The 16,556-nt window shown below is 45.0% G+C and overlaps 1 protein-coding gene across 2 annotated transcripts in view; it reads right to left on the reverse strand.

The window, feature by feature from the left end:
- The window catches only part of smyd3 (SET and MYND domain containing 3), a 222,327-nt gene that overhangs the window by 18,630 nt on the left and 187,141 nt on the right, over positions 1-16,556 (reverse strand). For both annotated transcript variants that reach the window (XM_051647053.1, XM_051647055.1), the window contains exons 9-10: positions 8,892-8,979; positions 7,955-8,129 (exon numbers count right to left, since the gene is read on the reverse strand). In XM_051647053.1, coding sequence (XP_051503013.1) covers positions 7,955-8,129; positions 8,892-8,979 — 263 coding nt within the window. The remainder of the gene's footprint in view (positions 1-7,954; positions 8,130-8,891; positions 8,980-16,556) is intronic.

The raw sequence follows: 16,556 nt of genomic DNA on the forward strand, positions 1-16,556 counted from the left end.
TTCCAGTCAACTTTTGGATTTGTGGAAATCACTGTAGCTCCACTGCCTCTACAAATTGACATTTGTGGGAACTTGAAGTCAATAATTTCTCTTTGTGTTTAGCCCAGAGGTATGTATTATTTTCAGAACTATGGGAAAGAGACCTTTCAAAATGAATTTTTCCAATAACTACAAATGGAATACCACAATAGAAGAGTCCCAAACCAAGAGGATGTGGAGACACTCCTACAGAGAATCTTTTGTGTTTCTTGAGTGCACAAAGCCAGATGAGAATGCTAAAACGAGAGGACCAGTGACCATTGGTTCTCCACGCCCCCATGGGGTCTCCTGTAGTGGCTACAGTGCACAATGCTGAGATATGCATCATGCAAATTGATTCAGTGGTAGTTGGTAATGAATATCTTCCAGCAGTAAAAGTTACCTGGGGTCTGCCCTTTCTTAAATTGATCTATTTGTCCCATTAAAACACAAGAGAGCTGAACACGCTTTTTTGATGAAGGTTACAGAAGAGCCCCTTGGTATTGGTGGAGGCATTGTATTGTACGTTAGCAGGTACAATCATTGTAAAATTAAACACTAAAAAAATACAATCATATTCATAATTGAAAGGGCTTTTCCCTGTCTGTCACTCACTCGACGTTGTGTCGATGTAGTGACACTAGGGGTCACTCTTGGGAGCCCGAAACACCTCTAATCTTTGAAAAAAGGCCAAAGGGAATTGGCAGGTGGTATTTGCATACCACTCCCCCGAACATACGGGTATAAAAGGAGCTGGTATGCAACCATTCATTCAGATTTTTTCTTCGGAGCCGAACAGTCGATGCTCACTGAGCTGAATTCCCACGGCTTTCATTCACCTCTGCTAGATCTGACGGTGCATTTCAGCGGCTTCTCCCCCTCTGCACTGGTGCACTGCAGAGAATGCCCCTGGGCGCTTCAGCAGAAATAAAAGAGTATATTCTAAAAAAGAGTATATTTCTTTTTAAAGATGTCCTTCTGTTTGTGTGTTATTCCTGGTTGCAGTCGTTATCTCTCGCCTTCTGACGGTCACAATCGCTGTCTTTCGTGTCTGTGCGCTACCCACGCAGAGACATCGTTCGTGGATGGGTCATGTCCTCATTGCGAGAACATGACCATGGCAAAGTTGCGGTCGTGGCTTGCCTTCGTAAGAAAGCAAGCCACCCCAGCAGCTCCCCGCCTTGGTCCTTCTACCTACGGGTATGAGGCCAGTGCGGCTAGCACTGGGGGCGATTTGGGGACCTTAATGGGACCACCTCTGCTGGGTATCCCCCCACGGTCCTCCCATTCCCCAGCACGCTCGTTTGCCTTGATCGGGCTTCCGGATGAGTCCGCTGGCTCGTCTCAGGGCAAGTTCAACCTCTTGTTCGGAGCCCACGAAGGTGATGAGCTCTCGAGTGCAGCATCGGAGAGCGGGCTCATCCAGTCGGACGCGAAAACCTCAGCTGGGCTTCCCGCTCGGGTATGGTCGCTCAGTCACAGGCTGACACAGAGATGACGGACATGCTTTCCCAGGCAGCCGCGAGCGTCAGGCTAGAGTGGAACCCTCCACTCTCCCCTGAACCCTCGTGGTTCGATGATTGGTTCGTGGGCCCGCGGCACCGCTCACAGCCACGCCCCGCCCTAGTTCCTTTCTTCCCAGAAGTGCACAAAGATCTGACAAGGTTGTGGGAGGCACCTTTTACTGCCTGGTCCCAATCTTTCAGCTCCCCCACCTTCACTACCCTCGATGGTGGGATGGCCAAGGGGTATTCAGTGATCCCCCGGTGGATAAGGTGCTCGCGGTGCACCTTGCCCGCAGAGCGCCGCCACCTGGCACGGGCACCCGAAGCTCCCGTCCAGGGCCTGTAGGTTTACATCGTCGCTGACTGCCAAGGCCTATGGTGCCGCTGGACAAGCCACCTCCGCCCTGCACGCCATGGCTCTCCTGCAAGTCAACCAAGCCAGGACGCTAAAGGAACTGCACGAGGGTAGTTCCGTCCCGGGATTGACACAGGAACTGCGCTCGGCGACCGATCTCACCCTCCGGGCGACGAAGGTCACAGGCGGTCTCTCAGGTTGGCGATGTCCACCTTAGTGGTCCAGGAGCGCCACCTTTGGCTCAACCTGGTCGAGATGAGAGAGGCCGACAAGGCACGGTTCCTTGACGCCCCCATTTCCCAGGTTGGCCTGTTCGGCGACACCATCGAGGACTTTGCCCAGCAGTTCTCGGCAGTGAAGCAGCAGACGGAAGCTATCCAACACATCCTGCCCCGGCACAGCTCAAGATCCTGCACCCCGTCTGCTCGTCGCCATGGGCGTCCTCCTGCGGTGACTGCACCGGCTCCGCCACAGCCCGCCCCCGCGGTCCGGCCCCAGCGTGGAGCCCACCGCAGGAAGCAGACGCCACCCGTATCATGGCCAGCCGCCAAGAACCCGAGAAAGGCTTCGAAGCGCCACTGAGATGGGTGACCAAGGGGCGAGGAAACCCGCTGCTCTGGAGCTGGTAAGCAGACCACTCCATCCCCCGGTGGAGGGCCGGGAGGAGAATCTTTCGTTACCTTTTCATTTAATTTCACCGATTGCCCAAGTGGCTGCGGTACACAAAAGTTCAGTAAAAGAGTGGTTTCCTTGTTCCCTGGGTCATATACCCGGTGCGCACGGCCATCATCACGACCACCGTCCACCATTCTATTTCGGCAGGTTTGGTGGTCAAGCGGCGGCCTCTCCGCCCCTGTGTGCCCAGCTGTGGCACAAATCATCTCCACGGGTCACGAGGATGAAACTCTTCCTCCCCCGTCCCAGGCTGTTCCGGGGTAGTCAAAAGGAGCCAGGTAAGTGCTTTGATGTCCCTGAACTCAGCACGGCCACGGCACGATGTGGCACCTCAGGCTCCGCCCCGCCGTGAGGCCTCACCCACCGGTACGTCTGACGAGATTGTCCCCTCGCCCGGAGCTTGGACGCATGGCTTGCGCTTTCCAACTCGTCGCGATGGCTGATCCAGACCGTCCGACTCGGCTATGTGATTCAGTTCACCAGGCATCCACCCAGGTTCAGCGGTGTCCACTTCACCTCGGTGAAGTGCGAGAACGCCGCTACCTTGCACGCAGAAATTGCTACCCTACTATGGAAGGGTGTGATAGAGCCCGTCCATCCGGCCGAGATGAAGAAGGGGTTTTACAGCCCCTACTTCATTGTACTGAAGAAAGGCGGTGAGATGAGGCCAATCTTGGACCTGCGAGTACTGAACCGGGCTTTACACAGACTCCCATTCAAGATGCTGATGCAAAAATGCATTCTAGAGAGCATCCGGCATCAAGATTTGTTCGCGGTGGTAGACCTGAAGGACTTCCACGTCTCGATTCTACCTCGACACAGACCCTTCCTGTGGTTTGCATTCGAGGGTCGGGCGTTTCAGTACAAGGTCCTCACTTTCGGCCTGTCCTTGTCCCCTTGCGTCTTCACGAAGGTCGCAGAGGCAGCCCTTGCCCCGTTAAGGGAAGTGGGCATTCGCATCCTCGACTATCTCGAGGACTGGCTAATCCTAGCTCACTCTCGGAATGTGTTGTGTGCACACAGGGACCTGGTGCTCTCGCATCAAAAAAGCAAGCTCCTCCTGGTTCAGAGCATCTCTTTTCTCGGCTTGGAGTTGGACTCAGTCTCAATGACGCCATGCCTCACGAACGTGTGCGCACAGTCGGTGCTGACCTGTTTGAAGGCATTCAGACAGAAGATAGCGGTTCCACTGAAACTGTTTCTGAGGCTCCTGGGGCATATGGCTTCCTCAGCGGTGGCCACACTGCTCGGGTTGATGCATATGTGACTGCTTCAGCACTGGCTCCAGACTCGAGTCCCAAGATGGGCATGGCGCCACGGGACACATCACGTGGCCATCACGACGATCTGTCGCCACCTCTTCAGCCCTTGGACCGACCTCACATTTCTACGGGCAGGCGTTCCCCTAGAGCAGGTCTCCAGGCATGTCGTGGTTATGACAGATGCCTCCAAAACGGGCTGGGGCGCTGTATGCAACAGGCACACAGCCGCCGGCTCCTGGATGGGCCTGCAGCTACGTTGGCACATCAACTGCCTCAAGTTGTTGGCAATTCTGCTCGCCCTGCGGAGGTTCGGCCGTTGATCCAGGGCAAGCATGTGTTAGTTCGTACAGACAACACAGCAACGGTGGCATACATCAAATATCAAGGCGGTTTACGCTCCCGTTGTATGTCACAACTCGCCCGCTGTCTCCTCCTCTGGAGTCAGCAGCACCTCAAGTCACTGCGAGCCACGCACATCCCGGGCGACCTCAACACTGCAGCGGACACGCTGTCATAACAGGTTATCCTCAGGGGAGAGTGGAGACTCCACCCTCAGGTGGTCCAGCTGATTTGGAGTCGATTCGGGCAGGCACAGGTAGACCTGTTTGCTGCACGAGAACCCTCCCACTGCCCGCTCTGGTATGCCCTGACCGAGGCACCTCTCGGTATAGACATACTGGCACACAGCTGGCCCCCTGGACTACGCAAATATGCGTTTCCCCCACAGACCCTGTGCAAGGTCAGGGAGGATGAGGAGCAGGTCATCTTAGTAGCACCCTACTGGCCCACCCAGACGTGGTTCTCAGACCTCACGCTCCCCGTGACAGCACCCCCCTCCCCACGGTGAATTCCCCTGACCTGTGACCAGACCTCTAGAATCTCCATGTCTGGCCCCTGGACGGGACGTGGAAGACTTAAGTGGCCTACCACCCATGGTGGTAGACACGATCACTCAGGCTAGGGCTCCCTCTACGTGGCGCCTGTATGCCTTGAAGTGGCGTCTGTTCGCTAAGTGGTGTTCTCTCTGACGCAAAGACCCCCAGAGATGCTCAGTCGGATCGGTGCTTTCCTTCCTGCAGGAGAGGTTGGAGGGGTGGCTGTCCCCCTCCACCTCGAAAGTGTATGTAGCTGCTATAGCGGCACACCACGACACAGTGGACGGTAAGTCCTTAGGGAAGCACGACCTGATCATCAGGTTCCTGAGAGGCACCAGGAGGTTGAATCCCTCTAGACCGTGCCTCATTCCCTCATGGAACCTCTCTGTAGTTCTTCAGGGTCTACAGTGGAGCCCCCTTTGAGCCCCTGGAGTCAGCTGAGCTTAAGGCACTCTCTTTAAAGACTGCCCTCACTTCCATCAAGAGGGTAGGAGACCTGCAAGCGTTCTCTGTCAGCGAAACGTGCTTGGAGTTCGGTCCGGGCTACTCTCACTTGATCCTGAGACCCCGACCGGGCTATGTGCCCAAGGTTCCCATGACCCCATTTAGGGATCAGGTGGTGAACCTGCAAGCGCTGCCCCAGGAGGAGGCAGACCCAGCCCTGACGTTGCTGTGTCCGGTGCACGCTTTACGCATCTATTTGGATCGCACGCAGAGCTTTAGAGTCTCTGAGCAGCTTTTTGTCTGCTTTGGTGGACAGCAGAAAGGAAGCGCTGTCTCCAAGCAGATGATCACCCACTGAGTCATTGATGCCATAGCAATGGCATATCACACTCAGGACGTGCTGCCCCCTGCAGGGCTACGAGCCCATTCTACCAGGAGTGTGGCGGCCTCCTGGGCCTTGACCAGTGGCGCCTCTCTAACAGACATTTGCAGAGCAGCGGGCTGGGCAACACCCAACACCTTTGTGAGGTTCTACAATCTCCGGGTTGAGCCGGTTTCGTCCCGTGTCTTGCTAGGTACGAACAGGTAAGTCCGGGACAGCTGGCTGGGTGTATCGCTTGCGCATAGCGCCTTTCACCTCCCTTGAGCTGAAGACATGCGCTGTTGACTCCCAGTAGTGTTCACAAAGTGTGTTCCCTGGATGACTTCCTCCTAGCCCTGTGGCAGACGAGTTTGCGGAGAAACTCACTGCCGGCTCAGTACATGTGTTAACTAAGCCCTGTACTGGGGTAGGTGCTCCGCATGTGTTGGTTCCCCATAGGTGACCCCATGCGACGTATATCTTCCGCTAAATCGTTTCCCTGTTGGTAAACTGCGTCTTCCTTGGGCAGAGGCCCCTCTGCCCCAGTCACCATGTTTGTAGAAACTCCTCCCCCGTTGGGTAGGACCTACCATGCGACTTCTCCACATGACACGCTTCTGACAAAGCTCGGCAAGACCATGTGACGTATTTCCACTCAAAATATCCAGCCCCCCCCCCCTTGGGAGTGACACCCCCCCCCCCCCGACGTAGACACTGGTGGCCCGAGTCGGTTAACAAATTTCACACTTTTTTGGGGAGAGAAAAAAGAGGATAAGAGGCCAAGACTGGGCTAGCCTGTCCCTATCTTTTGGGCAGTTGACTTGTCCCCGAAGAGCCGTTCGATGCTCGTAACAGCGTTGGGGGAGGTTACGTGTCGGCCTGGTGCGCTGGCTACGAGGCACACAGTGGTCTGCCCGTCTCGCACCGGCAGTTCACGTAACACAGTTCAGCTAGTCGTGGCATTTCATATAAGGACCCCTAGTGTCACTACATCGACACAACGTCGAGTGAGTGACAGATAGGGAACGTCCTGGTTACTTTCGTAACCTCCATTCCCTGATGGAGGGAACGAGACGTTGTGTCCCTCCTGCCACAATGCTGGACTACCCGCTGAAATGGCCGGGACCTTGTCTTGGCTCCTCAGCACAAAACATGAATGAGTGGTTGCATACCAGGTCCTTTTATACCCATATGTTTGGGGGAGTGGTATGCAAATACCACTTGCCAATTCCCACTGGCCTTTTTTAAGATCAGAGGTGTTTTTGGGGCTCCCAAGAGTGACCCCTAGTGTCACTACATCGACACAACGTCTCGTTCCCTCCATCAGGGAATGGAGGTTACCAAAGTAACCAGGAGGTTTTACCCTGTGTCAAGGCCATTTGTAACTGTGGATTATGCCAAATTTCTCACTTGTAATTTTGAAAGGGGCTTTTAACTCTGGGCTATGAAACCTGGGTCTAAAGGAGAGCAAGCAAATGCACTAGGCAGAGTGTTGAAGAGGCAGTATAATGTTTTTTTTTTTTATGTTTCAGAAGATTTAAGGCAACCAGAGCAGATTTAAGTGGCAACATTTCCACAGATTAACAAGCATTATTACTTAAAATTATTAACAAGTTGTATGCCCACCTCATGCAGTGCTTATCCAATCTCATGTGTAAATAATATGTAAAAATCATTAATATGTAAATAAGAGCATTAACCTAGGGTTTGCAACTGCACAGTATGAAATCTTAAACCTGAGATCTCAGAATAAAGTACTTACCCAGTAATACAAATGTAAACCCAGTATTAAAGTTAACAATTTTAAGTGTGAAAACCCATAATTATCTAATTGTTAAACGAGTTTGCATACCACTAGATTCAAAAGTGGTATCACAATGCTAAAAAAAAAAACCTAAATAAATTAGGTTGACTAAGCAGAAAATATTTTTTTTGTTGACAATACTATATTAATAGCAATGATTAACAACACTTGCAATACGTCGAGAAATATTCTCAAATAGACTGTAAACCTGTTACCTACTAGCTTAATCGAAAGTGATACTTGTCTGTTTTTGGTCTTGATGTGAGCAAATCTGTGTGAGTCAGAGCTATACAGTAAAGATGTGAGTGTGAGATGGAGGTGTTTTCCACTGAGATCTCTTCAACAGATGTACCAATATACCAGTGTAGATGCAGAGAGAAAACATAACCTTTAGGGGCCATCCAGACAGAATGCATTCTTGCATTCAGCGCAACGAATGGAACAGAATGCTGGTGACTCGAGATTTAAATTGACAGAGCATCTAAAATTGTGCTGTTACTGCACAAGATCCTGAAAAAACAGTGAGACACAATGGTCGAAGTCGTCCGTCCAGCGCATGTTTGCACAGAAAAACAATTGGAGAATTGAGCGGATGGATGCAAAAATGTGTTCGGCGCGAATAGCCCATCAGACCAAAACACTTGCACACACTTACTTGTAAGGTTCCAGAACCCTACTGCCATATTCCAATGCTTTCACATAGTCATCCAGGCTGATGCAAGCATCCATGGCCAGATCCAGCAACCTGAGCAAATAAATGTTCCTGTCTGGTACAACATCACCATACTTGTCCAAAAGAACCTGGCTCTCTTGCAGTAACTCCTCCCAGTCTTTGGTTCAAAGCAGTTAAGGACACAAAAAAAAGACTAATTTCCATGTTGTTCAAGGCCCAAACTGAAAAAAAAGAAAAGAAAAACATAAACCAGCTAAATATTACTTGCTGGTCTTAGAAGGTTTAAGCTGGTCTTTGCTGGCCTCCCTGTCTGGCCAAGCTGATGTTTAGTTGGTTTAGCCTGACAAGCTGAAAAGTGCCCAAAACTCTTCTAAAACAGACCAGCAGTACCAGGCTAGAAGACCAGGTGTTTTTCCCCAGGGTAGTTTATTCTGGTAAAAGTTAGTTTGGTGCTGGTCTAAATGGTGTGTCAGAAAAATGTAGCAAAACTTAGGTGATGAGGCTGTTTGACTAGCACGGTCTTCTAGTAAAGCTGGCTGACTAAGAAAGACTTGCTGGTTAAACTAGTTTACATGCCTAGTGAAAACACTAGCACACCAGCATCCAAAAACTATCTATTCTGGTCTTTTCTTTTATACATCAAACATGTGGCCAAGGGGTAAAAGCAAGTGAGCTAGACAGATCTGACAGTTTTGCCCTTACATCTTTGGCTTCTATCTCTTAGAATGATGAGACAATAGTATCTGGCATAGTTGCATCAATAGTGTCCAGGAGTTGATACAAGAGCAAAACGGCTACAGGCTAATTCACTTCTAAACACACGACTGAACCTTCTAAGACAAGAATCACTACAGCCAAAATAAAGAACTACTGCAGTGTCAGGCACTTTATGACCCTTTGATACTGCGGTAAAGGATACTTTGCTCTGACTGAAGATGCTCCAGGTGAGGGATGGTGTCTCTTAAGGACGTCCACGCTGTCCTCTCTCCAGACAGCATGTCCGAGTCCTGTTCACAAAATAATATAAAATATATTCATGAATTGAAGGAATTCCTGTGAATAGCATAAAGACAACCCCCCACCCCCAGAAACACAAACAGACATACATATAAACATAATTCATGTTTTGACTGTATTTTCCATTAATACAATTATTTTAGAAATATTAATAACTCAAGTAGCGTACTTAATAACTGCAAGTCAGTAAAGTTTTTAAAATGTGTAATGCGTTACACTACTTTTTGACTTAAAAGTAATTTGATTACAGTAACGAATCACTTTGTAATCAGATAACTCCCAACACTGATTTACTGTTCATTTCAGCCATCAAAGAACTTTGTACCTACAACAGAACAAAAAACACTGAAGAATGCTGTTTTGAGAGCAGTGAGAGACACACGAAGGTTGACTGGGCTTGTTTCTTTGAGGGCAACTTTTATTTATATTTTATTTAGTTAGGGCTATAGGGGGGAACTGCTTTAGACACATCATAGTGATATATTGAAATCTCTGGGGAGACGTGTGTGTGTGTGTGTGTGTGTGTTTGTTTGCAGCCCCTGGGGATACATGTATTAGTGCCTCTGAGACATCAAAGCTGCATGATATCTCAGAAGTGAGCAGTCACTGCACTGCCAATACAACTTAGTGTGACTGCCTGAGCACTTGCTACATTGTGCACACACACACATAGACCCCGTTTCCACCTGGTATTAAGATGCGTCTCGGGTGATCACATGTGGTCAGGTGAGACACATCGCTGTTTACACCTGGTTGTTTAAATGCATCTCCTATGACCACTTGTGATTGGATTTGGAGGGGAGGGACTCTGTTTCATGATGACATACAACAATCACTATGTCAGAGTGTTACTGCATGACATTACAGCACAACAAAGACAGAAAAGACAAAGAAAGCTCCCGGATGGAGCTGAAATTTAATCTAACCACAAAAGCAACATTTTGAGCAGAAATGTCTGCTATTTTAGTGGATTACCTGTATTACCTGAGCTGCAGATGCTCGTGCTTCTAATAAGTGTCCGTGCATGTTGATTTCAGACACACTGAAGAAGATCTGTGACGTTCTCATGCTTGTGTGTGTGTATCCGCTTTTTAAAATGTTCTGATCGGACGATTATTTCCTTTTAAAGCCGCTCGTAACTGGCAAAGTTTCAACTTTTGTTTTAAGCACAGTGGTTGATTGACAGGTGAGGGGTGGCGCTTCGCTTCTGCCAGGACGCATTCAGGACAGATTAGCATTTACACCTCAAATGTGTGTTTTTGACTACATTAGTATGTGTTTTTTGTGATCAGATCACAAAACATTTTAGACCACGTTTAGACCTGTAGTTAGCGATGACCACATGTGATTGAATCATCAAAAATGTATCTTAATACCAGGTGAAAACGGGGTCCTATAGATGCAGAATCACTGTGAGCTCTTTCACAGAACTGCTTTAACCTAAATTAAGTGGTGGTGGTGTAGTGGACTAAAGCACTGAACAGGTAAGCAGAAGGTTGATGGTTCAACCCCCACAGCCACCACCACTGTGTCCTTGAGCAAGGCACTTAACTCCAGGTTGCTCCAGGGGGATTGTCCCTGTAATCAGGGCACTGTAAGTCGTTTTGGATAAAAGCGTCTGCCAAATGTAAATAGTTTTTAGTAGTAAAAGCTTTTAAATAGTTTTTCATTATGCCATTCTGAGTGATTTGAAAAACAAATCTTGATTTCCATTCTAAAATTGTAATGTAGTTACAGTGACAGTAACAGATGGTAATACCATCTGTTTGAATATTTATATATCATGGTATTCAAGGTACTGTAAGGTACTTCAAAGAACTGTAGTACTACCATAATGGCAGTCTTAGGTATCATTTATGGGTGGGACGGGTGGGACATATCCCTACTACTTTTTGCCTTTGCCAATTTTGTCCCCACCACTTTTTGAAATAGCTTTCATCAGGTGAATAATGCCGAAGAAATGTTTTCAGTTGTTAAGCAGGAGTTTTCATTTTGTTCATGTGTGTTATAATAACTGATGGGGATACAGTGCTGGACTTTGCTCATTTTTATGTTACGACGAGTGCTCGTTATGGCTGTTATCAGTGGTGTTGAGTGACAGTGAGCGGCAAAGCTCTCTAATGCATCCAGACACACTGTTCCGCAGCTCGCACTGCTTTCCATTTCAAAACGCAAGGCAAAATGCAAACAGATGTGTTCCTGCTCATGATATACATCCACTGCACAAATGCAATATTCATTTATCAAAATAAAAAGTTATATTAGGGCTATATTATATATATATATATATATATATATATATATATATATATATATATATATATATATATTGTTATATTAGAACTTCTAGTACTACAGGCAAAAACTTTACCATGAGACCAACCCGCCATTCTGGCTGAAATTAAGCTGATCACTGGATTTATTCGCTGATTAACTAAATCTCAGTATTTACAGTGTTGGGTGAAAGGATCTAGTTATCAAATTAATTATGTGACATATTTATTGTAGTGCTTGAATTGTTCATCAAGAATGACTATTTATCAAAACAGTAAAAGATTATTTGAAATTATCTGCACATAACCTAATTAATATTCATGAGTTTCGCCACTTCGTGAACTGACACTGAAGGACAGTCCTGAGCTGTACACATTTTCTTTAAAAAAAATCTAAAAATGTACTTCACGCGGTTATTTTGACATTTGTTCTTTTAATAGATAGCCCTAAAATTGTATTTTTTACAACATATCTGTAATGCTATTTCACACCACATTAGGAGTAGTGATGGGCATTCTGGCTCTTTTCAGTGAGCTGGCTCGTTCGGCTCAGCTCACCAAAAAGAGCCAGCTCTTTTGGCTCCCAAACGGCTCTTTAAAAAAAAAATGTTTTTGTATTTTTCCAAGTCAAATAGTTGCGATAGTTTGACTATGATTGGTGTTAAAACAATTCTAATTAAATTATTAAATGAAATCTTTCTCTACCTTAACCACAATGTATTTAAAAATGCATTGGTTTGCATTTGCATTTAAAGTACAACTTTTTCAGAATCAGAATCAGAATCAATTCATTTGTTTTAATGTACATAAACAAAGTGCATATAAATCTAACCATTCAAAACTATACAATCTGAACAGCATAATAGAATATTGCACCATATCAAAGAAACATAAATAACAATTTGCAAAACTGCAGCATCCCACAAATTGAAATAAAGGTAAAAAAAGAAGGATGCTAATACACATGTGCATTTAAAGTATAACTTCTTTAATGTATATAAACAAAGTGCATATAAATGTAACAATTCAAAACGAATACAATCTGAACAACATAATAAGTTGGCTCCGCCCTCCCTCATGCATCTTTGGTTCATTGGTTGACACTGCGTGTCTGATTGACAGGAACAACAGGTAAGGCTGTTAGTCTGAGCAGACAGTCAGAACGAATGTGTTTTATTTATTTTTTCATTCTTTGAATTCGTTAATTCTATTCATTTAAATCTTTTGATTATTCATATCTTAATTTTTTTATATTTTTATAAATAGATTCAGCTCTTCTGATATGCGAGCCGGCTCCCAACATTCACCTACAAGAGCTGGCTCTTAGAGCCGACTCGTTCGCGAATGACCCATCACTAATTAGGAGAAAGATCATATAATTGGCTTTAGAAACATTTTCTTTCAAGTGCTCTGAGGGGAGAGAATGTAACCGGAAAGTGTGAGTAGATTTGATGCAAAAAAAATGGACTTCATTATCGAGCTAAGTTCTATGGATGATAGAGGTCACCATGAATATACAGTATGTATGAATGGGGCACATTGAAAAACAGATTTATATCCACATAAACTCAGCTCATCTGATTTGACAAGACATCCTCAAACTTCACAGTAGGAGGCATTTAATGGAATCAAACTGTGGCTATTTCAGGTTTATCTGTTGTTGTTCTTCCCTGGGTTAAATTCATATGAAGTGCGAAATTCGGTATTTTAGTAATCAAAAAGAAGTCAGAGAAACAATCATAAAATGTAAACAAAATAAGCAGCACACATTTTGCCCAGTTATGCGTTGTTGTTCAAGCATACTTAGTGCATATAAAGCATTCAAGCTTTATAAATGATTCATCATGAGGAGTGCAAGCTGTCCAAAATGTGGAAGAAATATATGTATGTCTTGAGAGGTCAAAAACCTGCAGGCCATCTGCCAGTGAATGGCGCTCATTTCCTGAAGTCTTTTCCTGACCGAAAACTGGTGCTTTTAAGGGATAGTTCATCCAAAAACTAAAATTCTGTTATTCTTTACTGATTGTCATATAATTTTAAACCTGTATGCTGCTTTTCACAGAACAAGTCTGTCAAGCTCCAAAAAGGACCAAACATACTATAAAAACACCATAGAAATTGTCCATGTGACTTGTGCATTATATTCCAAGTCTTCTGAAGCCATCCAATATATGGAATTTAAGTCGTTATTTAATGATAATCTTCCCCTCCACCATGCAGAGCTCGCACCTAGCCCGCACTCACATCCAGAAATAAAAAACAACACATCTTTGTACACATGCAAGAACAACTGCACTACAAAATGTTAACAACTGCAAAAAGATTCATGGGTTTGGAACAACATGAGGGTGAGTGAATAATCACAGAACACTTTTTGGGTGAACTATTCCTGAGTCTGCAAATCCAGCCAATGCAGAAAACAGTAATAAAACTGATAAGAGGAAATGACATCACTTCTGAACATGGCAAACATGCTAAAACATGACCAGATCAGTGTCAAACTGTCAATCACACCAAATCCTTTCCACTCAAATATAAGACTACAGCTTATGACGTCAACAGACTAAACAAACAATCTTTATACCTGCTCTGTACTAGCTGTAGACTGCACATTACGTCAGCTTGCATTTTACATTCCAGGGGAATCTCTGTAGCTATGAAACCGTCTTGAAGCATGAAATTACACTTCTAATTGCTGCTTGCACAAAGGGGACTGTCCAGGATGCAAACACTTTTTTATTTGGTTCTCCGTTTCAATAAAGAAGCCATTTCCATGTTAAAATGAACAGCATACTGTAATTGCAGGGACAGAGCCATGCATCAAATTGTAGATTGCAGACTGTGGTTCAGACTTTGTTTATTATTGTGTAAATTCAATAATCATGCGATTCATTACAGCACTGATTAGAGTGCACTGGGTTCAAAGATGCCTGTAAAAGGAGCATGGGAGGAAGTCTAATGATTTACAAAATGGTCTACTACTGTAAGAAGAAACAGTACAAAGTTCTCATGTAGCCAGACTTTTAAAATGTACATAAAGTTTTGTCCACATTGTAGCTTATTCTATTTTAAGGGTGTGTTCACACTTGTATTTCGGTTCTCTTAGTCCGGACCAAAAAAGTAAATGATACATTTAGTCCTTATTCGCTTAGCATTCACACTGGCATTTTTATCACTGAACCTAAAGATACGAAACAAAAGGCATCAGGAAAAATTAACAACCTGATTGGACAGCTTTTATGATGTATATTTTGCGACGTAACTTGCCGAACATCCAAAACAATGCTGGCTGCTGGGCTAAATGCGTTCGTTGGATTTATATTTATATATGGTGGTATTTTTACTAGCTGAGAACAAACGAAGGGCTACTAAAATGTGTAAAGGAGTCAAAACAGCACCTGGAATTCCTCTGTTGCACACACAAATGAAGATATGTTGCAAGGACGCCTGTACCGAACTATAATGGGCAACATAGCTCCTATGATGAGAAGAACCAGGTATGCTTGAGGTCAGTATTAGGCAAATTACTTCCTGTTTTTGGTCCGTTTAGACGTCTTTGGTCCATGTTGCTTTCATATATCAATCGAACCGCACCAGAGCTTGTTTGGTGTGCACCAAGGTTCGGATGGCAGCATTCACACTTGTTCAAATAACCGCACTAAAAGAGCAATTGCACAAGAGTTCATTTTAATCGAACCAAACCTGCCAAGTGTGAACACACCTTAAAGCAGTCAATCCCTCTAGTGCAAAATAAATAGAAAAAAAACAAACAATTAAAAAAACAGCGCACACGGACTCAAAAACATGTTTGTTTGAACGGATCCTATGCTTAACACTCTATGTGAGAAACAGATTGGTAAGGTAAGGTGAAAAAAAGCACTTTGTTTTGTCAAAATCACAGTGCAAACCACACTGAGTCAAAAAGCAGAGTCCAGCATTAAAAGACAGAACCTTTATGAAAGAAAGAACATCTGCGGCCCCTAAAAATACTGTCAGGGTCAATGTTGGACTTGGCATGACAACATTTCCATAATTTTCCTTATTTCTATGCTATACTGACAAGTCTGAGCAGTCTTTCAATAAATATAAGTCTAAAATTATGGAATTTTTCCTCCCGTTTTATTGTATGCCAGGAGAAAATCATAAGTCTGTTTGCATAAATAAGTCATAGCACCCCTCTCCTCACTTATGGCCATAGCACAAACTGTTCAGGACAAGTTAGGGGCTTTTCAAACCGAACATGATTTTGTGTCAGTTTGCACTGTTGATAATTGCTGATAGCTGCACCACATCTGGCTGTTTTTCAGCGTCTCGCACAAAAGCGCAATGTATTTTAGATGCAGTGTCGAGTAACTTCAACTCTTAAAACACCTCTAGAGACACCTGTGTTCTGTTATATTTGTTGTGCTGCATCTAACTTTTTATAGTGCAAGAACACATTTGGTCTGAAAAGCCCTTTAGGAACTCTACCACTAAATTACCACTAATAATGTCAAGCCAAAACCTGTTAAACACATGTACTAGATGGATGGCTAGATGGACACATCGATGGAGAGATGGATGCATGAATGGATGGACAGATGGATGAATGGAGAGATGGATGGATGCATGGACAGATGGATAAATGGATGGGTGAATTGACAGATAAATGGACAAATGGATGAGTGGACGGATGGTAGAAAGCACTGACGGATAGACGAATGGATTGATGGATGGATGGATGAATGGATGGATGGACAAACAGATGGATAAAATGATGGATAGATTGATGGATGGATAAATGGATGAGTGGATGGACGGAAGCAAGGAAGGATTGATGCATTGATAAATGGATGGAAAGACAGATGGATTGATGGGCGGCCAGACAGATGGATGGATGGATAAACTCAGCTTAGTTAATGCTGAAACCCATACATATATCAGTTTCTCTAAAATCATCAAATCTTATAAAAAAAAAAAAAAAAAAAAAAGCTAAAAAAACAAAACAAAAAAAGATTCTATTGTGTTTGATTCAAGCCCAGAAGTAACTGGAGACAAGAATGAAACCCAAGTCTCCATTTCAGCTGCCCTGAGCATGAATGTTTATTCTTATCTGCTCAGATCTGACAGATGACTCAAGCAGAGGTCAGTGTGAGCAGCTGTGTAGGTGTTAACAATCGGGATAAAGCCTCTATTTCTTGAGCTAATGCACAGTTATTTAGCGTGGTATGCCGGTATGCAGGTGCAAAATAACCACAACATCAGCCTGGAAAGAACTCAGTGTATGCCTGTGACATGTTCAAGCACACATGGCA

This window comes from Myxocyprinus asiaticus, chromosome 20, assembly GCF_019703515.2.
Source record: "Myxocyprinus asiaticus isolate MX2 ecotype Aquarium Trade chromosome 20, UBuf_Myxa_2, whole genome shotgun sequence".
Classification (NCBI taxonomy): Eukaryota; Metazoa; Chordata; class Actinopteri; order Cypriniformes; family Catostomidae; genus Myxocyprinus; species Myxocyprinus asiaticus.